Here is a 26,006-nt window from a genome sequence, read left to right as displayed (position 1 = left end):
ATAACAGTCGCAATTTTACAAGAAAAGCTTAACATTTTGGCACGTTTATGAAAAGTCGTAATTTTAATCGATAAAAGTCACAATTTAAAAAAAATATTTTAAAAATTTGGCAATATTATAATAATAAACTGAATTTTACTTTGCAAAATGACAAAAGTCATAGTTTTACAAAAAAAAATGTCACTATTTTACAAGAACAAAAAAAATTGGCAATATTGTGATAAAAGTCTGAATTTTATATGACAAATGTCACCATTTTGCATTAAAAAGTAATAATTTTAACCTCGTAGTTAATAACTTACTGCTTGTATAATAGGGCCATGCAGAATAAGGCATTAATAAGTACTTAATAACCACTAATTAAGAGCCAATGTGTTACTAATTTGCATGTTAATAAGCAACTAATTCAAGGTGAATATGTTCCCCATACTTAAGTGTTACCAAAAATGTAACATTTTGGCAAAATTATAATAATATTTGGGATTTTACTTGGAAAAATGATGACAAAAGTCATGATTTTACTCCAAAAATGTCACTATTTTACAAGAACAGCAAAAAATGAGTTGAATTTTACAAAAAAAGGTCACAATTTCACAAGAAAAACTTAGAATTTTGGCAGTTTTATAATAAAAGTCCTAATTTTACGCAACGCAAGTCAACATTTGACAAGAAAAACTGATTATTTGTGCAATATTATGATAAAAGTTGGAATTTTACTCAATAACAGTCGCAATTTTACAAGAAAAGATTAACATTTTGGCAAGTTTATGAAAAGTTGTAATTTTAATCGATAAAAGTCACAATGTCATAAAAATATTTAAAACATTTGGCAATATTATAATAATAAACTGAATTTTGCCAATATTACAATAGTAATTAGAATTTCACTTAGGGAAAATGATGACAAAAGTCCTAATTTTACTCGAAAAAAATTACACTATTTTACAAGAACAACAAAACATTAGCAATATTGTGATGAAAGTCATAATTTTAGATGACAAATGTCACCATTTTGCATTAAAAAGTCATAATTTTACATACGAAAGTCAGAAGTTTATGAGAAAATGTTGCAATATTATGATAAAAGTTGGAATTTCACTCAATTACAATCGCAATTTTACAAGAAAAGCTTAACATTTTGGCAAAAATATTTAAAAAATTTGGCTATATTATAATAATGAACTGAATTTTACTTTGCAAAATGATGACAAAAGTCATAATTTTACTAAAAAAATTTTTACAAGAACAAAAAAATTCGCAATATTGTGATAAAAGTCTGAATTTTATATGACAAATGTCACAATTTTACATTAAAAAGTAATAATTTTAACCTCGTAGTTAATAACTTACTGCTTGTATAATAGGGCCATGCAGAATAAGGCATTAATAAGTACTTAATAACCACTAATTAAGAGCCAATGTGTTACTAATTTGCATGTTAATAAGCAACTAATTCAAGGTGAATATGTTCCCCATACTTAAGTGTTACCAAAAATTTAACATTTTGGCAATATTATAATAATATTTGGGATTTTACTTGGCAAAATGATGACAAAAGTCATGATTTTACTCCAAAAATGTCACTATTTTACAAGAACAACAAAAAAAAATGAGTTGAATTTTACAAAAAAAGTCACAATTTCACAAGAAAAACTTATAATTTTGGCAGTTTTATATTAAAAGTCCTCATTTTACACAACGCAAGTCAACATTTGACAAGAAAAACGGATTATTTGTGCAATATTATGATAAAAGTTGGATCTTTACTCAATAACAGTCGCAATTTTACAAGAAAAGCTTAACATTTTGGCAAGTTTATGAAAAGTCGTAATTTTAATCGATAAAAGACACAATGTCATAAAAATATTTAAAACATTTGGCAATATTATAATAATAAACTGAATTTTGCCAATATTACAATAGTAATTAGAATTTCACTTAGGGAAAATGATGACAAAAGTCCTAATTTTACTCGAAAAAAATTACACTATTTTACAAGAACAACAAAACATTAGCAATATTGTGATGAAAGTCATAATTTTAGATGACAAATGTCACCATTTTGCATTAAAAAGTCATAATTTTACATACGAAAGTCAGAAGTTTATGAGAAAATGTTGCAATATTATGATAAAAGTTGGAATTTCACTCAATTACAATCGCAATTTTACAAGAAAAGCTTAACATTTTGGCAAAAATATTAAAAAAATGTGGCTATATTATAATAATAAACTGAATTTTACTTTGCAAAATGATGACAAAAGTCATAATTTTACTAAAAAAAATTTTACAAGAACAAAAAAATTCGCAATATTGTGATAAAAGTCTGAATTTTATATGACAAATGTCACCATTTTGCATTAAAAAGTAATAATTTTAACCTGGTAGTTAATAACTTACTGCTTGTATAATAGGGCCATGCAGAATAAGGCATTAATAAGTACTTAATAACCACTAATTAAGAGCCAATGTGTTACTAATTTGCATGTTAATAAGCAACTAATTCAAGGTGAATATGTTCCCCATACTTAAGTGTTACCAAAAATGTAACATTTTGGCAATATTATAATAATATTTGGGATTTTACTTGGCAAAATGATGACAAAAGTCATGAGTTTACTCCAAAAATGTCACTATTTTACAAGAAAGAAAAAAAAATGAGTTGAATTTTCCAAAAAAAGGTCACAATTTCACAAGAAAAACTTAGAATTTGGGCAGTTTTATATTAAAAGTCCTCATTTTACACAACACAAGTCAACATTTGACAAGAAAAACGGATTATTTGTGCGATATTATGATAAAAGTTGGAATTTTACTCAATAACAGTCGCAATTTTACAAGAAAAGCCTAACATTTTGGCAAGTTTATGAAAAGTCGTCATTTTAATCGATAAAAGTCACAATTTCATAAAAATATTTGAAAAAAATTTGGCAATATTATAATAATAAACTGAATTTTACTTTGCAAAATGATGACAAATGTCATAGTTTTACTAAAAAAAAGTCACTATTTTACAAGAACAAAAAAAATTGGCAAAATTGTGATAAAAGTCTGAATTTTATATGACAAATGTCACCATTTTGAATTAAAAAGTAAATATAAAAAGTAAATAAAAATCCATCCATCCATTCATTTTCTACCGCGTATTCCCTTTGGGGTCACGGGGGGTGCTGGTGCCTGTCTCAGCTACAATCGGGGGGAGGGCAGGTGTACACCCTGGACAAGTCACCACCTCATCGCAGGGCCTATATATATGTATATATATATATATATATATATATATATATATATTTTTATATATATATATATATATACAACCATCTTCTTCTGCTTATCCGAGGTCGGGTCACGGGGGCAGCAGCCTAAGCAGAGAAGCCCAGACTTCCCTCTCCCCAGCCACTTGGTCCAGCTCTTCCCGGGGGATCCCAAGGCGTTCCCAGGACCAGCCGGGAGACATAGTCTTCCCAACGTGTCCTGGGTCTTCCCCATAGCTTCCTACTGGTCAAACATACCTGAAACACCTCCCTGGGGAGGCGTTCGGGTGGCATCCTGAACAGATGCCCGAATCACCTCATCTGGCTTTTGCACCATGACTAGGGAAGGTTGTTCGCAATGGGTAATATGAGTAAATGCTGCTCATAGTTCCTTTCAGAGCAAAATTAAAGGGCATTGACCTGGAAAACCCCTTAATACATGGCGACAAAATCACAGCATTTTAACCCATGTGCGTGATTTGAGACTCAGGGCTGGCAGCTGGGGTCCAACATAGATGTGTGTGTGTGTGTGTGTGTGTGTGTGTGTGTGTGCAAACACGGGCTTAGCAGTATTAATAGTGCCGCCACGGCCGCGCCCTAAGCCACTTACGGCTTTGTCCGTCTTCTCCATCAGAACCAGCTTTGTCACATTCAGTAGAACCGGGCCGCGCTGGTTGCCAGGCGACCGGATCGCCCGCCATCACGAGCGGCGTGCGGCGGCATAAAAAGAGGAGGAGCCAGACGCCAAGGAAGTTCAGGGAGGGAACCTGATGTGTCGTCGCTCAGGTTACCGGCGGGAAGGTGACACGGGATACATCGGGTTCTGGTACAGGCCCGATTACAAGATGTCTGCCAGAACCACAGATATCATTTGTGTGTGTGTGTGTGTGTGTGTGTGTGTGTGTGTGCTCATTTAAAGAGGTTAATGAAGGACTGCTTAGTTCTGCTGGGACCAAACGTCACCATCACCCCGGCCTACAAGCCTACTTCTGACACACACACACACACACACACACACACACACACACACACACACACACACACACACACACACACACACACACACACACTGAATGAACTCCACACACATGAAGTCATATTTGTCTACTTTTGTTGCACCTTCACATCCTTTTGCAGAATCGTCACCGGCTCAAGCACTTGGCGGGTAAACAGGCATGTTAGTAGCAAACTGCCCGTAGATCAGGAGTGTGTAAAATAACATTCCTGGCTGCCCTCAGAAGGATGTTTGTAACAGCAAACATGTGCAGTATGTACTTCAACGTATCATAGCATTGTTACACAATTTGTTTTCCATCATTATATAGGTTTTTAAATATTATATATGATTATATATATTTGATTATTATATATGTTTTTATTACATATGTTTTTAATTATAATATACGTTTTTTATTATTATGTGATTATATACATTTGATTATTATATATGTTTTAAATTAATATATATGATTTTAATTGCTGTATAAGTTTTTATTATTATTATATATTTTTTTGAATATTATACATGTTTCTGATTATTATATATGTTTGAAATATGATATATGTTTTTAATTATTATGTTTTAAATCATTGTATAGGTTTTTGATTTTTATATATGTTTTTATTATTATATATGTTTTTAATTATTATGAGGTGGCGACTTGTCCAGGGTGTCCACCGCCTTCCGCCCGATTGTAGCTGAGATAGGCGCCAGCGCCCCCCGCCACCCCAAAAGGGAATAAGCGGTAGGAAATGGATGGATGGATATATGTTTTTAATTATTATATATGTTTTTAATTATTATATTTTTAATTATTATATATGTTTTTAATTATTATGTTTTTAATTATTATATATGTTTTTGATTGTTATATATGTTTTTATTACTATATGTGTTTTTAATAATTACATATGTTTTTAATTATTATGTTTTTAATCATTATATAGGTTTTTGATTTTTATATATGTTTTTATTATTATATATGATTTTAATTATCATATATCTTTTTAATTATTATGTATGTTTTTAATTATGTTTCTAACCATTTTATAGGTTTTAGATTTTTATGTTTTTAATTATTATACATGTTTCTGATTATTATATGTTTTTATTATTATATATGTTTTAAATTATTATATATGTCTTTATTTAGTATGTATGTTTTTAATTATGTTTTTAACCATTATATGGATTTTTGATTTTTATGTTTTTAATTATTATACACGTTTTTGATTATTATATATTTTTAATTATTATATATATTTTTAATCATTATGTTTTTAATTATTATATATGTTTTTGATTGTTATATGTTTTTATTATTATATATGTTTTTAATAATTATATATGTTTTTAATTATTATGTTTTTAACCATTATATAGGTTTTTGATTTTTATGTTTTTAATTATTATACATGTTTCTGATTATTATATATTTTTAATTATTATATATATTTTTAATTATTATGTTTTTAATTACTATATATGTTTTTGATTGTTATATATATATATTTTAATAACGTGGCGGGCCACCTGAAATAACATGGTAGGCCACAGGAAATTATATGTTGGGCCATATAAAATAATGTGGCGGGCCTCTAAAAAAACTGCGAGACCACATATAATGACGTAGCGGGCCAATTGAAAACTTGCAGTGGGCCACTCATACAATTATCTGGTGGGTCACCTAAGATAATGTGGTGGGCCACTCAAAATAATACCGCTGGCCACTTCAAATTATAAGGTGGGCCAACTAAAATGATGCGGTAAACCATATTAAACAATGTGGTGGGCCACGTAAAATGATACGGTGGGCCAACTAAAATGATACGGTGAGCCACATGAAATGATGCGGTGAACCATAGAAAATAATGTGGTGGGCCACTAAAAAAATAACCACCAAAAATAATTTGGTGGTTGGTGGGCAACAAAAAATAATGTGGTGGGCCACATAAAATGATCCGGTAGGTCACCAAAAATAATGTGGTGGTTGGTGGGCAACACAAAAAAATGTGGTGGGCCACATAAAATGATACGGTGAGCCAACTAAAATGATACGGTGAGCCATATGAAATGATGCGGTGAACCATATAAAATAATGTGGTGGGCCACTAAAAAAATGTGCTACGCCACGTAAAATGATGTGGCGGGCCAATTGAAAACTTGCAGTGGGCCACATAAAATGATCCGGTGGGTCACCGAAAATAATTTGGTGGTTGGTGGGCAACACAAAATAACGTGGTGGGCCACCTAAAATTATAAGATGGGCCACATAAAATGATCCGGTAGGTCACCGAAAATAATGTGGTGGTTGGTGGTCAACATAAAAAAATGTGGTGGGCCACATAAAATGATACGGTGAGCCAACTAAAATGATACGGTGAGCCATATGAAATGATGCGGTGAACCATATAAAATAATGTGGTGGGCCACTAAAAAAATGTGCTACGCCACGTAAAATGATGTGGCGGGCCAATTGAAAACTTGCAGTGGGCCACATAAAATGATCCGGTGGGTCACCGAAAATAATTTGGTGGTTGGTGGGCAACACAAAATAACGTGGTGGGCCACCTAAAATTATAAGATGGGCCACATAAAATGATGTGGTAGACCACAAAACAAAGATATGCCAATGATGTGGTGGGCCACATGAAATAATGTGGTGGGAAACCCAAAATAATACCACTATCCACATAAAATAACAAGGCGGGCCACTTAAAATAAAGTGATGGGCCACCTAAAATGATTGCGGCAACCATACAAAATAATGTGGTGGGCCATATAAATGATGTTGCCAGCCATATAAAATATTGTGGTAGACCACGAAAAAAAAATGTGGCTAATAATGTGGTGGGCCACTTGAAATAACGTTGTGGCCCACATAAAATTAATGATATGTTGGGCCATATAAAATAATGTGGCGGGCCACAAAGGGAGATGTTCTGGACCACATCAAATGACTTGAAATATTGTGGCATGGCCACTTTAAATAATGACATGACATAGTGTCATAGTGTGTTGGGCCGGATAAAATAAAGTGGCCCCCAAACCTTGGATTTGGCTCCTGTGCTCCAGACAATGTTATTGTCCAAGCATTGAAAAAGCACTCAACAGTTTTCATAGTTGGCTAGCTCGATGCTAATTTACATGGGATACGCCATTAGCATGCTACCGATTAGCATTAGCGATTTTACATGGCGACTTTGACCAAATTTGGTCACGGAAATCCACAAGCAAGACGCACCTCACAATACTTACAGCGTGAACACTTTTCAGGGCACAACCACCACAACACATGCTGATGTGACCTTTGAACTCCCACGCCAAACAAAATGTGACCTTTGAACTCCCACTCCCCTAAAAGGTCCGCACTAATCCCACTGATGGAGTTCCACCCGTGTGGGAGCTCCGCCCCCCCCCCCCCGAGGGTTGCCATGCCGATCGATAGGCGTCTAAAAATAGCCGCGCCGTGACAAGCGAGTTTTTTTGTGTCGTTGCCGAGGTAACGTAACCGTGGCAACCGCAGAGTGAGCAGGCGTCTTGAAGGAGGCTTCTCGAAAGAAACAAAAACTGTTTTTTTGGGGGGGGGGAGGGGGTTTGTTGAAGGGATCCAAAAACCAGACCAGACCTGGACCAGGAAACTGGACCAGGAAACTGGAGCGACCCCCGCCGGCTGCATGATGGCGGATCGTTAGATAGATTGTGAGGTCAGACAGGAAGTGAACATGAGCATGTTATCCTCGCCATGTCACGCCACGCCCAGCAGGTGGGCGGAGCTTGAGGGGCCCCCGTGACTCATCACGCCACATGGCGTTCTAACGTGGGCGACGACAACAACAATAACAACAACAACGCTTCGCTACTTCCTGTCCTCCCACTTCCTGCTGAACTACTAAACTGCTAATCGCTAGCTACCAACCGTCGCTGCTAATCGCTAGCTGTCAGCCACACCCGCTAATTGCTAGCGATTAGTAATCGCTACTTGTCGGCCACCGCAGCTAATCGCTAGCTGACGACCACAACCGCTAATTGCTAGTTATCAACCATCGCCGCTAATCGCTAGCTATCGGACACCAATGCTAATCGCTAGCCATCAGACACCACCACTATTCGCTAGCTGTCGACCACCGCAGCCAATCGCTAGCTGTCGACAACCGCCAGCTACCGACAACCACCTCTAATCACTAGCTGTCGACAACCACCGCTAATCGCTAGTGGTTTACCACTGCCGCTAATCGCTATTTATCGACCACCGTCGCTAATCACTAGCTGTTGACCACCACCCCTAATCGCTAGCTATAAACCGCCACCGCTAATCGTTAGCTACAAGCCACCGCCACTAATCGCTAGCTATCAGACACCACCGCTGATCGTTAGCTACAAGCCACCGCCACTAATCGCTAGCTGTCGACAACTGCTGCTAATCGCTAGCTGCCGACAACCACCTTTAATCGCTAGCTGTCGACAACCACCGCTAATCGCTAGCGGTTGACCACCACCACTAATCGCTAGCTATAAACTGCCACTGCTAATCGCTAGTTGTCAGCCACCGCCGGTAATTGCTAGCTGTCAGCCACACCCGCTAATCGCTAGCTGCCAGCCACCGCGGCTAATCGCTAGCTGCCGACCAAAACCGCTAACTGCCGACCACAACCGCTAACTGCTAGCTGTCAACCACCGCCGCTAATTGATAGCTATCAGACACCACCGCTGATCGTTAGCTACAAGCCACCGCCACTAATCGCTAGCTGTTGACCACCACCGCCAATTGCTAGCTGTTGACAACTGCCGCTAATCGCTAGCTGCCGACAACCACCTCTAATCGCTAGCTGTCGACAACCATCGCTAATCGCTAGCGGTTGACCACTGCCGCTAATCGCTATTTATCGACCACCGTAGCTAATAACTAGCTGTTGACCACCACCACTAATCGCTAGCTATAAACCGCCACTGCTAATTGCTAGCTATCAGTCACCACCGGTAATTGCTAGCTGTCAGCCACACCCGCTAATCTCTAGCTGTCATCCACCGCGACTAATCGCTAGCTGACGACCACCACCGCTAATCGTTAGCTACAAGCCACCGCCACTAATCGCTAGCAATCAGACACCGCCACTAATCGCTAGCTGCCGACAACCACCTCAAATCGCTAGCTACCGCTAATCGCTAGCTGTTGACAACCGCCGCTAATCGCTATTTATCGACCACCATCGCTAATCATGAGCTATCAGCCACCACCGCTAATCGCTACCAATCAGCTTGCACTGCAAATCACTAGCTATCAGCCACTGTGGTAAATTGAAAACAATAAGCCAAAGCAATTAATCGCTAGCTATCGGCCGGCACTGCTATTTGCTAGCTATCAGCTGGCCTCGCAAATCGCCATCTATCCTGTTCTCTCACTCCTGCTGAACTACTAAACTGCTAATCGCTATCAGCCACCACTGCTAATCGCTAGCTATCAGCCACCACCTCTAATCACTAGCTGTCAGCCACTACGGCTAATCGCTAGTTGTCGGCCACCACCGCTAATCGCTAGCTGTCAGCCACTGTGGCAAATTGAAAGCAATAAGCCAATGCAATTAATCGCTAGCTATCGGCCGGCACCGCTATTTGCTAGCTATCAGCCGGCCTTAAAAATCGCTAGCTATCAGCGAGCACAATTAATCGCTAGATAACAGCAGCTGTCGCAAATCGCTAGCTATCAGCCACTGTGGTAAATTGAAAGCAATAAGCCAAAGCAATTAATCGCTAGCTATCAGTCAGGGCAATTTATCGCTAGATAGCTAGTGATTTGCGACAGCTGCTGTTATCTAGCGATAAATTGCGCTGTCTGATAGCTAGCGATTTGCGACAGCTGCTGTTATCTAGCGATAAATTGCGCTGGCTGATTTGCTAGCGATTTGCAACAGCTGCTGTTATCTAGCGATAAATTGCGCTGGCTGATAGCTAGCGATTTGCGACAGCTGCTGTTATCTAGCGATAAATTGCGCTGTCTGATAGCTAGCGATTTGCGACAGCTGCTGTTATCTAGCGATAAATTGCGCTGGCTGATTTGCTAGCGATTTGCGACAACTGCTGTTATCTAGCGATAATTTGCGCTGGCTGACAGCTAGCGATTTGCGACAGCTGCTGTTATCTAGCGATAAATTGCGCTGTCTGATAGCTAGCGATTTGCGACAGCTGCTGTTATCTAGCGATAAATTGCGCTGGCTGATTTGCTAGCGATTTGCGACAGCTGCTGTTATCTAGCGATAAATTGCGCTGGCTGATAGCTAGCAATTTGCAACAGCTGCTGTTATCTAGCGATAAATTGCGCTGGCTGATAGCTAGCGATTTGCGATAGCTGCTGTTATCTAGCGATAAATTGGGCTGGCTAATAGCTAGCGATTTGCGACAGCTGCTGTTATCTAGCGATAAATTGCGCTGGCTGATTTGCTAGCGATTTGCGACAGCTGCTGTTATCTAGCGATAAATTGCGCTGGCTGATAGCTAGCAATTTGCAACAGCTGCTGTTATCTAGCGATAAATTGCGCTGTCTGATAGCTAGCGATTTGCGACAGCTGCTGTTATCTAGCGATAAATTGCGCTGTCTGATAGCTAGCGATTTGCAACAGCTGCTGTTATCTAGCGATAAATTGCGCTGGCTGATAGCTAGCGATTTGCGACAGCTGCTGTTATCTAGCGATAAATTGGGCTGGCTAATAGCTAGCGATTTGCGACAGCTGCTGTTATCTAGCAATAAATTGCGCTGTCTGATAGCTAGCGATTTGCGACAGCTGCTGTTATCTAGCGATAAATTGCGCTGGCTGATAGCTAGCAATTTGCAACAGCTGCTGTTATCTAGCGATAAATTGCGCTGGCTGATAGCTAGCGATTTGCGACAGCTGCTGTTATCTAGCGATAAATTGGGCTGGCTAATAGCTAGCGATTTGCGACAGCTGCTGTTATCTAGCGATAAATTGCGCTGTCTGATAGCTAGCGATTTGCGACAGCTGCTGTTATCTAGCGATAAATTGCGCTGGCTGATTTGCTAGCGATTTGCGACAACTGCTGTTATCTAGCGATAATTTGCGCTGGCTGACAGCTAGCGATTTGCGACAGCTGCTGTTATCTAGCGATAAATTGCGCTGTCTGATAGCTAGCGATTTGCGACAGCTGCTGTTATCTAGCGATAAATTGCGCTGGCTGATAGCTAGCGATTTGCGACAGCTGCTGTTATCTAGCGATAAATTGCGCTGGCTGATAGCTAGCAATTTGCAACAGCTGCTGTTATCTAGCGATAAATTGCGCTGGCTGATAGCTAGCGATTTGCGATAGCTGCTGTTATCTAGCGATAAATTGGGCTGGCTAATAGCTAGCGATTTGCGACAGCTGCTGTTATCTAGCGATAAATTGCGCTGGCTGATTTGCTAGCGATTTGCGACAGCTGCTGTTATCTAGCGATAAATTGCGCTGGCTGATAGCTAGCAATTTGCAACAGCTGCTGTTATCTAACGATAAATTGGGCTGGCTAATAGCTAGCGATTTGCGACAGCTGCTGTTATCTAGCAATAAATTGCGCTGGCTGATAGCTAGCGATTTGCGACAGCTGCTGTTATCTAGCAATAAATTGCGCTGGCTGATAGCTAGCGATTTGCGACAGCTGCTGTTATCTAGCGATAAATTGGGCTGGCTAATAGCTAGCGATTTGCGACAGCTGCTGTTATCTAGCGATAAATTGCGCTGTCTGATAGCTAGCGATTTGCGACAGCTGCTGTTATCTAGCGATAAATTGCGCTGGCTGATAGCTAGCGATTTGCGACAGCTGCTGTTATCTAGCGATAAATTGCGCTGGCTGATTTGCTAGCGATTTGCGACAACTGCTGTTATCTAGCGATAATTTGCGCTGGCTGACAGCTAGCGATTTGCGACAGCTGCTGTTATCTAGCGATAAATTGCGCTGGCTGATAGCTAGCGATTTGCGACAGCTGCTGTTATCTAGCGATAATTTGCGCTGGCTGATAGCTAGCGATTTGCGACAGCTGCTGTTATCTAGCGATAAATTGCGCTGGCTGATAGCTAGTGATTTGCGATAGCTGCTGTTATCAGCCAGCGCAACTATTCGCTAGCAATCACTTAGCACTGCTAATTGCTAGCTATTAGCTGGCACAACTAATCGCTAGCAATCAGCCAGCACTGCTAATTGATAAACACCAGCTAGCGCTGCAAACCACTCGCTATCGGCCGGCACCGATTGCTAGCTATCAGCCGCTGTCACAAATGGCAAGCAATCTGCCAGCACAGCTAATCGCTAGCTATTGGCCGGCACCTCTAATTGCTACCCCTATCGGATGGTGCTGCAGGTCGCTAGCTAAAGGCAGCTGTCACGAATTGCAAGCAATCAGCCAGCGCAACTATTCACCAGCTTTCAATTGGCACTGCTAATCGCTAGCTATTTAGCCAGCACTGCTAATCGCTAGGTATCAACCGCTGTCGCAAATGGCAAGCAATCTGCCAGCGCAACTAATCGCTAGCTATCAGAATGTCCAGCCAGTGGCCGCCACTAATCACAAACTAACATTTGTTACCGCTAATCGCTGGCTAGCAGATGCTAGCGCTCAATCGCTAGCCCGACAAGACTTCCTGTTCAGGATGGAGAGTAGAAAAAAAGTGCTGACTCACCAGTTTCCCCTCCAGCGTGTAGATCTTCTTGACCACGCCCGAGTCCAGCTTGATGGCGTGGGTGATGTCGGTCAGCACCTGCTCGTAGGAGCGCGCCGTCTTCTTGTTGAGCAGCACCCGCACCGCCTTGCGAGGCTTCACCCCGCTGCGCACCACCGTCACCAGGCGGGGGCGCACAAAGTCCTTGCAGCTCTCCGCCGTCGCCACGGCGCTGCCCAGCGGCGCAGGACCGCGGGCCGCCGCCGCCGCCTTCACGTTGACCGACCAGTTGGGGTTGACGTTCTTGGTGTAGTCCACCTTCTTGTAGGCCTCCAGCGAGCTGCACACGTAGCTCTCACCTGCGGGGGGCGCCACACCTCACATGTCGACACAAGCAACCCCTCAGACGAAATCGTTAGCTAAATGCTAACGGGTCTCATTTGTCAAGTAACAAAACATTTGACTAGGAACTGAAAAAAATGCTAGCATGCTAACGTTAGCATACGTTAAGTAACAAAATATGACTGAGGTGTATACCTATAAAATCAACTAAACAAAGCTACCATATTAGCTTTAGCATGCTAACAGGTCTCATTTTTCCAAAAACTAAACATTTGACTCAGAGCTGGAGAAAGTGTTAAAAATGCTAGCATGCTAACATTAGCATACATTAAGTAACAAAATGTGACTGAGGTGTTTACCTATAGAATAAACTAAATAAAGTTACCATATTAGCGTTAGCATACTAATAGGTCTCATTTGTCAAATAACAAAACATTTGACTCGGAACTGAAAAAAAGTCTTAAAAATGCTAGCATGCTAACATTAGCATACATTAAGTAACAAAATATGAATAGAATAAGCTAAATAAAGCTAACATTTTGGCGTTAGCCTGCTAGCAGGTCTCATTTGTCAAATAACAAAACATTTGACTCGGAACTGAAAAAAAGTGTTAAAAATGCTAGCATGCTAATATTAGCATACATTAAGTAACAAATTATGACTGAGGTGTATACCTATAAAATAAGCATAATAAAGCTACCATATTAGCATTAGCATGCTAACAGGTCTCATTTTTCAAATAACAAAACATTTGACTCAGAGCTGGAGAAAGTGTTAAAAATGCTAGCATGCTAACATTAGCATACATTAAGTAACAAAATGTGACTGAGGTATTTACCTATAGAATAAGTTAAATAAAGCTAACGTATTAGCGTTAGCATGCTAACAGGTCTCATTTGTCAAGTAACAAAAAAATTTGACACAGAGCTGAAAAATGTGTTCAAAATGTTAGCATGCTTACATTAACAAACATTAAGTACCAAAATATGACTGAGGTGTATATTTATAATATAAGCTAAATAAAGCTACCATTTTAGCGTTAGAATGCTAACAGGTCTCATATGTCAAGTAACACATTTGACTCCGAGCTGAAAAATGTGTTCAAAATGCTAGCATGCTTACATTAACAAACATTGAGTACCAAAATATGACTGAGGTGTATACCTATAATATAAGCTAAATAAAGCAACCATTTTAGCGTTAGCCTACTAGCAGGTCTCATTTGTCAAATAACAAAACATTTGACTCGGAACTGAAAAAAAGTGTTAAAAATGCTAGCATGCTAATATTAGCATACATTAAGTAACAAATTATGACTGAGGTGTATACCTATAAAATAAGCAAAATAAAGCTACCATATTAGCATTAGCATGCTAACAGGTCTCATTTTTCCAAAAACTAAACATTTGACTCAGAGCTGGAGAAAGTGTTAAAAATGCTAGCATGCTAACATTAGCATACATTAAGTAACAAAATGTGACTGAGGTGTTTACCTATAGAATAAGCTAAATAAAGTTACCATATTAGCGTTAGCATACTAATAGGTCTCATTTGTCAAATAACAAAACATTTGACTCGGAACTGAAAAAAAGTCTTAAAAATGCTAGCATGCTAACATTAGCATACATTAAGTAACAAAATATGAATAGAATAAGCTAAATAAAGCTAACATTTTGGTGTTAGCATGCTAAAAGGTCTCATTTGTCAAGTAACAAAATATTTGACTCAGAGCTGAAAAATGTGTTCAAAATGCTAGCATGCTAACATTAACAAACATTAAGTACCAAAATATGACTGAGGTTTATACCTATAATATAAGCTAAATAAAGCAACAATTTTAGCGTTAGCATGCTAACAGGTCTCATTTGTCGAATAAAACATTTGACTCAGAGCTGAAAAAATGTGTTTAAAATGCTAGCATGCTAATGTTAGCATGTATCAAGTAAAGTATGACTGAGGTGTATACCTATAAAATCAACTCAATGAAGCTACCAGTATGACTGAGGTGTATACCTATAAAATCAACTCAATGAAGCCACCATATTAACGTTAGCATGCTAGCAGGTCTCATTTGTCAAATAACAAAACATTTGACTAGGAAGTGAAAAAAATGCTAGCATGCTAACGTTAGCATACATTAAGTAACAAAATATGACTGAGGTGTATACCTATAAAATCAACTAAACAAAGCTACCATATTAGCGTCAGCATGCTAACAGGTGTCATTTGTCAAATAATAAAACACTTAATTCTGAGCTGAAAAATGTGTTAAAATTCCTAGCATGCTAATGTTAAGATGTATCCAGCAACATAATATGACTGAGATGTTTACATATAAAATCAGCTAAATAAAGCTACCACATTAGCGTTAGCATGCTAACAAATCTAATTTTTCAGATAACAAAACATTTGACTCCAAGCTGAAAAACATATTAAAAATACTAGCATGATAACATTAGTATACATTGAGTACTAAAACATGATTGAAGTGTATACCTATGAAATCAACTAAATAAAGCTACCATATTAGCGTTAGCATGCTAGCAGGTCTCATTTGTCAAATAACAAAACATTTGACTCGGAACTGAAAAAACGTGTTAAAAATGCTAGCATGCTAACATTAGCATACATTAAGTAACAAAATATGACTGAGGTGTAAATCTATAAAATAAGCAAAAGAAAGCTACCATATTAGCGTTAGCATGCTAACAGGTCTCATTTGTCAAATAATAAAACATTTGACTCCGAGCTGAAAAATGTGTTCAAAATGCTAGCATGCTTACATTAACAAACATTGAATACCAAAATATGACTGAGGTGTATACCTATAATATAAGCTAAATAAAGCAACCATTTTAGCGTTAGCCTGCTAGCAGGTCTCATTTGTCAAATAACAAAACATTTGACTCGGAACTGAAAAAAAGTGTTAAAAATGCTAGCATGCTAATATTAGCATACATTAAGTAACAAATTATGACTGAGGTGTATACCTATAAAATAAGCAAAATAAAGCTACCATATTAGCATTAGCATGCTAACAGGTCTCATTTTTCCAAAAACTAAACATTTGACTCAGAGCTGGAGAAAGTGTTAAAAATGCTAGCATGCTAACATTAGCATACATTAAGTAACAAAATGTGACTGAGGTGTTTACCTATAGAATAAGCTAAATAAAGTTACCATATTAGCGTTAGCATACTAATAGGTCTCATTTGTCAAATAACAAAACATTTGACTCGGAACTGAAAAAAAGTCTTAAAAATGCTAGCATGCTAACATTAGCATACATTAAGTAACAAAATATGAATAGAATAAGCTAAATAAAGCTAACATTTTGGTGTTAGCATGCTAAAAGGTCTCATTTGTCAAGTAACAAAATATTTGACTCAGAGCTGAAAAATGTGTTCAAAATGCTAGCATGCTAACATTAACAAACATTAAGTACCAAAATATGACTGAGGTTTATACCTATAATATAAGCTAAATAAAGCAACAATTTTAGCGTTAGCATGCTAACAGGTCTCATTTGTCGAATAAAACATTTGACTCAGAGCTGAAAAAATGTGTTTAAAATGCTAGCATGCTAATGTTAGCATGTATCAAGTAAAGTATGACTGAGGTGTATACCTATAAAATCAACTCAATGAAGCTACCAGTATGACTGAGGTGTATACCTATAAAATCAACTCAATGAAGCTACCATATTAACGTTAGCATGCTAGCAGGTCTCATTTGTCAAATAACAAAACATTTGACTAGGAACTGAAAAAAATGCTAGCATGCTAACGTTAGCATACATTAAGTAACAAAATATGACTGAGGTGTATACCTATAAAATCAACTAAACAAAGCTACCATATTAGCGTCAGCATGCTAACAGGTGTCATTTGTCAAATAATAAAACACTTAATTCTGAGCTGAAAAATGTGTTAAAATTCCTAGCATGCTAATGTTAGGATGTATCCAGCAACATAATATGACTGAGATGTTTACATATAAAATCAGCTAAATAAAGCTACCACATTAGCGTTAGCATGCTAACAAATCTAATTTTTCAGATAACAAAACATTTGACTCCAAGCTGAAAAACATATTAAAAATACTAGCATGATAACATTAGTATACATTGAGTACTAAAACATGATTGAAGTGTATACCTATGAAATCAACTAAATAAAGCTACCATATTAGCGTTAGCATGCTAGCAGGTCCCATTTGTCAAATAACAAAACATTTGACTCGGAACTGAAAAAAAGTGTTAAAAATGCTAGCATGCTAACATTAGCATACATTAAGTAACAAAATATGACTGAGGTGTATACCTATAAAATAAGCAAAATTAAGCTACCATATTAGTGTTAGCATGCTAACAGCTCTCATTTGTCAAGTAACAAAAAAATTTGACTCAGAGTTGAAAAATGTGTTCAAAATACTAGCATGCTTACATTAACAAACACTAAGTAACAAAATATGACTGAGGTGTATATTTATAATATAAGCTAAATAAAGCAACCATTTTAGAGTTAGCATGCTAACAGGTCTCATTTGTCAAATAAAACATTTGACTCAGAGCTGAAAAAATGTGTTTAAAATGCTAGCATGCTAATGTTAGCATGTATCAAGTAAAGTATGACTGAGGTGTATACCTATAAAATCAACTCAATGAAGCTACCATATTAACGTTAGCATGCTAGCAGGTCTCATTTGTCAAATAACAAAACATTTGACTAGGAACTGAAAAAAATGCTAGCATGCTAACGTTAGCATACGTTAAGTAACAAAATATGACTGAGGTGTATACCTATAAAATCAACTAAACAAAGCTACCATATTAGCATTAGCATGCTAACAGGTCTCATTTGTCAAATAATAAAACATTTAATTCTGAGCTGAAAAAAGTGTTAAAAATGCTAGCATGCTAACATTAGCATACATTAAGTACCAAAATATGACTGAGGTGTTTACCTATGGAATAAGCTAAATAAAGCTAACATATTAACGTTAGCATGCTAACAGGTCTCATTTGTCAAGTAACAAAATTTTTTGACTCAGAGCTGAAAAATGTGTTCAAAATGCTAGCATGCTTACATTACCAAACATTAAGTACCAAAATAAGACTGAGGTGTATACCTATAATATAAGCTAAATAAAGCAACCATTTTAGCGTTAGCCTGCGAACAGGTTTCATTTGTCGGGTAACAAAATATTTGACTCTGAGCTGAAAAATGTGTTTAAAATGCTAATTTGCTAATGTTAGCATGTATCAAGTAATACAATATGACTGAGGTGTATACCTACTAAATAAGCAAAATAAAGCTACCATGTTAGCGTTAGCATGCTAACAGGTCTCATATGTCAAGTAACACAACGTTTGGCTCCGAGCTGAAAAATGTGTTAAAAATGATAACATTCTAATGTTCTAATGTTAGTAACCAAGTATGACTGAGGTGTATACCTATGAAATCAACAAAATAAAGCTACCATATTAGCGTTAGCATGCTAACAGGTCTCATTTGTAAAAAAATAAAATGTTTGACTCCGAGCTGAAAAATCTGTTAAAAATGCTAGCCTGCTAATATTAGCATACATTAAGTAACAAAATATGACTGAGGTGTATACCTATAAAATAAGCAAAAATAAAGCTACCATATTAACGTTAACATACTAACAGGTCTCATTTTTCAAATAACAAAACATTTGACTCAGAGCTGGGAAAAGCGTTAAAAATGCTAGAATGCTAACATTAGCATACATTAAGTACCAAAATATGACTGAGGTGTTTACCTATAGAATAAGTTAAATAAAGCTAACATATTAGCATTAGCATGCTAACAGGTCTCATTTGTCAAGTAACAAAAAATTTTGACTCAGAGCTGAAAAATGTGTTCAAAATGCTAGCATGCTTACATTAACAAACATTAAGTACCAAAATATGACTGAGGTGTATATTTATAATATAAGCTAAATAAAGCTACCATTTTAGCGTTAGAATGCTAACAGGTCTCATATGTCAAGTAACACATTTGACTCCGAGCTGAAAAATGTGTTAAAAATGCTAGCATGCTAATATTAGCATACATTGAGTACCAAAATATGACTGAGGTGTATACCTATAAAATAAGTAAAAATAAAGCTACCATTTTTGCGTTGGCCTGCGAACAGGTTTCATTTGTCGGGTAACAAAATATTTGACTCTGAGCTGATAAATGTGTTTGAAATGCTAGTATGCTAATGTTAGCATGTATCAAGTAATAAAATATGACTGAGGTGTATACCTATACAATAAGCTAAATAAAGCTACCATGTTAGCATTAGTATGCTAACAGGTCTCATATGTCAAGTAACACATTTGACTCCGAGCTGAAAAATGTGTTAAAAATGCTAGCATGCTAATATTAGCATACATTGAGTACCAAAATATGACTGAGGTGTGTACCTATAAAATAAGTAAAAATAAAGCTACCATTTTTGCGTTGGCCTGCGAACAGGTTTCATTTGTCGGGTAACAAAATATTTGACTCTGAGCTGAAAAATGTGATTAAAATGCTAGTATGCTAATGTTAGCATGTATCAAGTAATAAAATATGACTGAGGTGTATACCTATACAATAAGCTAAATAAAGCTACCATGTTAGCGTTAGCATGCTAACAGGTCTCATATGTCAAGTAACATATGACTCCGAGCTGAAAAATGTGTTAAAAATGCTAGCATGCTAATATTAGCATACATTGAGTACCAAAATATGACTGAGGTGTATACCTATAAAACAAATAAAAATAAAGCTACCATATTAGCTCTGGCATGCTAACAAGTCTCAGGTAACAAAACATTTACCTCCGAGCTGAAAAGTGTGTTTAAAATGCTAGTATGCTAATGTTAGCATGTATCAAGTAATAAAACATGACTGAGGTGTATACCTATACAATAAGCTAAATAAAGCTACCATTTTAGCGTTAGAATGCTAACAGGTCTCATATGTCAAGTAACACATTTGACTCCGAGCTGAAAAATGTGTTAAAAATGCTAGCATGCTAATATTAGTATACATTGAGTACCAAAATATGACTGAGGTGTATACCTATACAATAAGTAAAAATAAAGCTACCATATTAGCTCTGGCATGCTAACAAGTCTCAGGTAACAAAACATTTACCTCCGAGCTGAAAAATGTGTTTAAAATGCTAGTATGCTAATGTTAGCATGTATCAAGTAATAAAATATGACTTAGGTGTATACCTATACAATAAGCTAAATAAAGCTACCATGTTAGCGTTAGCATGCTAACAGGTCTCATATGTCAAGTAACACAACATTTGACTCCGAGCTGAAAAATGTGTTAAAAATGCTAGCATGCTAATGTTAGCATACATTGAGTACCAAAATATGACTGAGGTGTACACCTATAAAATAAGTAAAAATAAAGCTACCATATTAGCTCTGGCATGCTAACAAGTCTCAGGTAACAAAACATTTAACTCCGAGCTGAAAAATTTGTTTAAAATGTTAGTATGCTAATGTTAGCATGTATCAAGTAATAAAACATGACTGAGGTGTACACCTATAAAATAAGCTAAATAAAGCTACCATGTTAGCGTTAACATGCTAACAGATCTCATATGTCAATTAACACATTTGACTCCGAGCTGAAAAATGTGTTAAAAATGCTAGCATGCTAATGTTAGCATACATTGAGTACCAAAATATGACTGAGATGTATACCTATACAATAAGCTAAATAAAGCTACCATATTAGCATTAGCATGCTAACAGGTCTCATTTTTCAAATAACAAAACATTTGACTCAGAGCTGGAAAAAGTGTTAAAAATGCTAGCATGCTAATATTAGCATACAATAAGTAACAAAATATGACTGAGGTGTAAATCTATAAAATAAGCAAAAGAAAGCTACCATATTAGCGTTAGCATGCTAACAGGTCTCATATGTCAACACAAAATTTGACTCCGAGCTGAAAAATGTGTTAAAAATGCTAGCATGCGAATATTAGCATACATTGAGTACCAAAATATGACTGAGGTGTATACCTATACAATAAGTAGAAATAAAGCTACCATATTAGCATTAGCATGCTAACAGGTCTCATTTTTCAAATAACAAAACATTTGACTCAGAGCTGGAAAAAGTGTTAAAAATGCTAGCATGCTAATATTAGCATACAATAAGTAACAAAATATGACTGAGGTGTAAATCTATAAAATAAGCAAAAGAAAGCTACCATATTAGCGTTAGCATGCTAACAGGTCTCATATGTCAACACAAAATTTGACTCCGAGCTGAAAAATGTGTTAAAAATGCTAGCATGCGAATATTAGCATACATTGAGTACCAAAATATGACTGAGATGTATACCTATACAATAAGCTAAATAAAGCTACCATATTAGCATTAGCATGCTAACAGGTCTCATTTTTCAAATAACAAAACATTTGACTCAGAGCTGGAAAAAGTGTTAAAAATGCTAGCATGCTAATATTAGCATACAATAAGTAACAAAATATGACTGAGGTGTAAATCTATAAAATAAGCAAAAGAAAGCTACCATATTAGCGTTAGCATGCTAACAGGTCTCATATGTCAACACAAAATTTGACTCCGAGCTGAAAAATGTGTTAAAAATGCTAGCATGCAAATTATTAGCATACATTGAGTACCAAAATATGACTGAGGTGTATACCTATACAATAAGTAGAAATAAAGCTACCATATTAGCATTAGCATGCCAACAGGTCTCATTTTTCAAGTAACAAAACATTTGACTCAGAGCTGGAAAAAGTGTTAAAAATGCTAGCATGCTAATATTAGCATACAATAAGTAACAAAATATGACTGAGGTGTAAATCTATAAAATAAGCAAAAGAAAGCTACCATATTAGCGTTAGCATGCTAACAGGCCTCATTTTTCAAATAACAAAACATTTGACTCAGAGCTTGAAAAAGTGTTAAAAATGCTAGCATGCTAACATTAGCATACATTAAGTAACAAAATATAACTGAGGTGTATACCTATAATATAAGCTAAATAAAGCTACCATATTAGCTTTGGCATGCTAACAAGTCTCAGGTAACAAAACATTTAACTCCGAAAAACTGTTAATTTTTTTTCGTCCGGATTGGAACTTTCCCTGACTCATTTCAAAAAGTTTGCAGAAAGTTACGAGCGGCAACCAACCTTCGACCAGCTGCTCCACGGCGGTGACGCGCCTGCTGCCGTCCAGCGAGTAGATGGTCCTGACGCCCTGCGGCAGGTTGACGTTGCCGGACAGGGAGCGCGTCAGGTCGGCCAGCAGGGCGTCGAAGGTCCGGAAGCGGTCGGCGGAGACGGCGTAGACGATGCCGTTGAAGTAGCGGTCGCCGTTGCGGTAGAAGCGGACCTTCTTGGCGCGCTTCTCGGCGCTGAGAGCCTGCAGGGTGCGGGCGCGGAAGAGGCTGCAGTGCGCGCTGTGCGCCGGGCTCTGCACGCCGTTGGCGCGGCCGTGACGCTCGCCCTTGTCCCGCTCGTCGAAGTGCTCCATGTCCGTGTCCGTGTCCGGGTCCATCGCGCGGCCCACCAGGCTGTCTGGCGCGGGGACACAAAAGTTGGCGTCACCCCCTAAAAAAAAAGAACCACAACAACAACGGCGAGGGAGCGAGCGACGTCGCCCAGAATAGAGTCCTAATGACGGATTAAACCCGTTAAGCCACCCGTGCGCCTGCACCCGGTTGGCCGATCAATAGCTGCCGATATCGGCCCCGAAAAAGTCGCCGCGCCGGGCTGACGACATCCCATAATACTCCCCGCTGATGACGAGGATGAAGATGACTTACCCACAGAGATGAGATCCACGATGACACCAGCGTCACTTTCAGCGGTGTGTGTGTGTGTGTGTGTGTGTGTGAGAGAGAGAGAGAGAGAGAGAGAAGTGGAAGCTGCCTCCTCCTCCGCCTTCACCTCCTCCTCATCCACGTCACTCGTGTCGTGATTCCCCACTCAAGCCCCCCCAGTTATTAAGATCCCAGCAGGCCCGACATACATTAATACAACCTTGATTGTACCCACGTCAGAACAACGTTGAAAAATAGTTGTGTTTGTAACACTGAGACGACGTTGATGTCTTTAACGTCGGATCAACGCTTGGGGGTTGTTGGGAAATGACCAAAATTCAACGGTCAAATCAACATCAGAACCCAACATTGATTAAACGTCGTCAAAAAGCATGTTGTTTCAACGTTGTGTTTGTGTTGTAGAATATTGGTTGGGAAATGACCAAAATTCAATGGTCAAATCAGCGTTAGAATCCGACATTGATTAAACGTCGTCAAAAAGCATGTTGTTTCAACGTTGTATTTGAGTTGTTGTATATTGGTGGGGAAATTACCAAATTTCAACGGTCAAATCAACGTCAGAATCCAACATTAAATAAACGTTGTCAAAAAGCATGTTGTTTCAACATTATGTTTGATTTGTTGTATATTGGTTGGGAAATAACCAAAATTCAATGTCAAATCAAAGTCAGAACTCAACACTGGTTAAACATTGTCAAAAAACATGTTTCAACATTAGGTTTGTGTTGTATATTGGTTGGGAAATGATCAAAATTCAATGGTGAAATCAATGTCAGAATCCAACATTGATTAAATGTCGTCAAAAAGCATGTTGTTTCAACGTTGTATTTGTGTTGTTGAATACTGGTAGGGAAATTACCAAAATTCAACGGTCAAATTAAAGTCAAGACCAAACATTGAATAAACGTCGTCAAAAAGCATGTTGTTTCAATGTTGTGTTTGTGTTGTAGAATTTTGGTTGTGAAACAACCAAAATTCAACAGTCAAATCAACGTCAGAACCCAACATTAATTTAACGTTGTCAAAAAAAGCATGTTGTTTCAATGTTTTGTTTGTGTTGTGGAATATTGGTTGGGAAACGACCAAAATTCAATGGTCAAATCAACGTCAGAACCCAACATTGATTTAACGTTGTCAAAAAGCATGTTGTTTCAATGTTGTATTTGTGTTGTAGAATATTGGTTGGGAAACGACCAAAATTCAATGGTCAAAAAAATGTTAGACTCAACATTGATTTAACGTCAGAAAGCCTGTTGTTTCAATGTTATGTTTGAGTTGTTGAATATTGGTTGGGAAATGACCAAATTTCAATGGTCAAATTAAAGTCAAGACCAAACATTGAATAAATGTTGTCAAAAAGCATGTTGTTTCAACGTTGTATTTGTGTTGTTGAATATTGGTTGGGAAACAACTAAAATTCAATGGTTAATTAAACGTCACAACCCAGAATTGATTAAACGTCGTCAAAAAGCATGTTGTTTCAACGTTATGTTTGAGTTGTTGAATATTGGTTAGGAAATGACCAAAATTCAATGGTCAAATCAACGTCAGAACCCAACATTGATTTAACGTTGTCAAAAAGCATGTTGTTTCAATGTTGTGGTTGTGTTGTAGAATATTGGTTGGGAAACGACCAAAATTCAATGGTCAAAAAAATGTCACACCCAACATTGATTTAACGCCAGAAAGCATGTTGTTTCAATGTTATGTTTGAGTTGTTGAATATTGGTTGGGAAATGACCAAATTTCAACGGTCAAATTAATGTCAAGACCAAACATTGAATAAATGTTGTCAGAAAGCATGTTGTTTTAACGTTGTGTTTGTGTTGTTGAATATTGGTTGGGAAACAACTAAAATTCAATGGTTAATTAAACGTCACAACCCAAAATTGATTAAACATCAGAAAGCATGTTGTTTCAACGTTATGTTTGAGTTGTTGAATATTGGTTAGGAAATGACCAAAATTCAATGGTCAAAAAAATGTCACACCCAACATTGATTTAACGCCAGAAAGCATGTTGTTTCAATGTTATGTTTGAGTTGTTGAATATTGGTTGGGAAATGACCAAATTTCAACGGTCAAATTAATGTCAAGACCAAACATTGAATAAATGTTGTCAGAAAGCATGTTGTTTTAACGTTGTGTTTGTGTTGTTGAATATTGGTTGGGAAACAACTAAAATTCAATGGTTAATTAAACGTCACAACCCAAAATTGATTAAACATCAGAAAGCATGTTGTTTCAACGTTATGTTTGAGTTGTTGAATATTGGTTAGGAAATGACCAAAATTCAATGGTCAAAAAAATGTCACACCCAACATTGATTTAACGTCAGAAAGCATGTTGTTTCAATGTTATGTTTGAGTTGTTGAATATTGGTCGGGAAATGACCAAATTTCAACGGTCAAATTAATGTCAAGACCAAACATTGAATAAATGTTGTCAGAAAGCGTGTTGTTTCAATGTTGTGTTTGTGTTGTTGAATATTGGTTAGGAAATGACCAAAATTCAATGGTCAAATCAACGTCAGAACCCAACATTAATTTAACGTTGTCAAAAAAAGCATGTTGTTTCAATGTTTTGTTTGTGTTGTAGAATATTGGTTGGGAAATGACCAAAATTCAATGGTCAAAAAAATGTCACACCCAACATTGATTTAACGTGAGAAAGCATGTTGTTTCAACGTTGTATTTGTGTTGTAGAATATTGGTTGGGAAATGACCAAATTTCAACGGTCAAATTAATGTCAAGACCAAACATTGAATAAACATTGTCAAAAAGCATGTTGTTTCAACGTTATGTTAGAGTTGTCTAATATTGGTTAGGAAATGACCAAAATTCAATGGTCAAATCAACGTCAGAACCCAACATTGATTTAACGTTGTCAAAAAGCATGTTGTTTCAATGTTGTGTTTGTGTTGTA

The 26,006-nt window shown here is 37.3% G+C and overlaps 1 protein-coding gene across 1 annotated transcript in view; it reads right to left on the bottom strand.

Annotated features, from left to right (window-relative positions):
* dclk1a (doublecortin-like kinase 1a) overlaps positions 1–23,177 on the bottom strand; it is a 132,724-nt gene extending 109,547 nt beyond the window's left edge. Inside the window, exons 1-3 of the mRNA XM_061896815.1 lie at positions 23,064–23,177; positions 22,429–22,815; positions 12,919–13,256 (exon numbers count right to left, since the gene is read on the bottom strand). Coding sequence (XP_061752799.1) covers positions 12,919–13,256; positions 22,429–22,795 — 705 coding nt within the window. The 5' untranslated portion in view covers positions 22,796–22,815; positions 23,064–23,177. The remainder of the gene's footprint in view (positions 1–12,918; positions 13,257–22,428; positions 22,816–23,063) is intronic.
* Between the last annotated feature and the right edge of the window lie 2,829 nt (positions 23,178–26,006).

This window comes from Nerophis ophidion, linkage group LG04 (assembly GCF_033978795.1).
Source record: "Nerophis ophidion isolate RoL-2023_Sa linkage group LG04, RoL_Noph_v1.0, whole genome shotgun sequence".
Lineage (NCBI taxonomy): Eukaryota > Metazoa > Chordata > Actinopteri > Syngnathiformes > Syngnathidae > Nerophis > Nerophis ophidion.
Note: the sequence above shows the minus strand (reverse complement) of the source record. Positions and strands in the feature narration are given on the sequence as shown.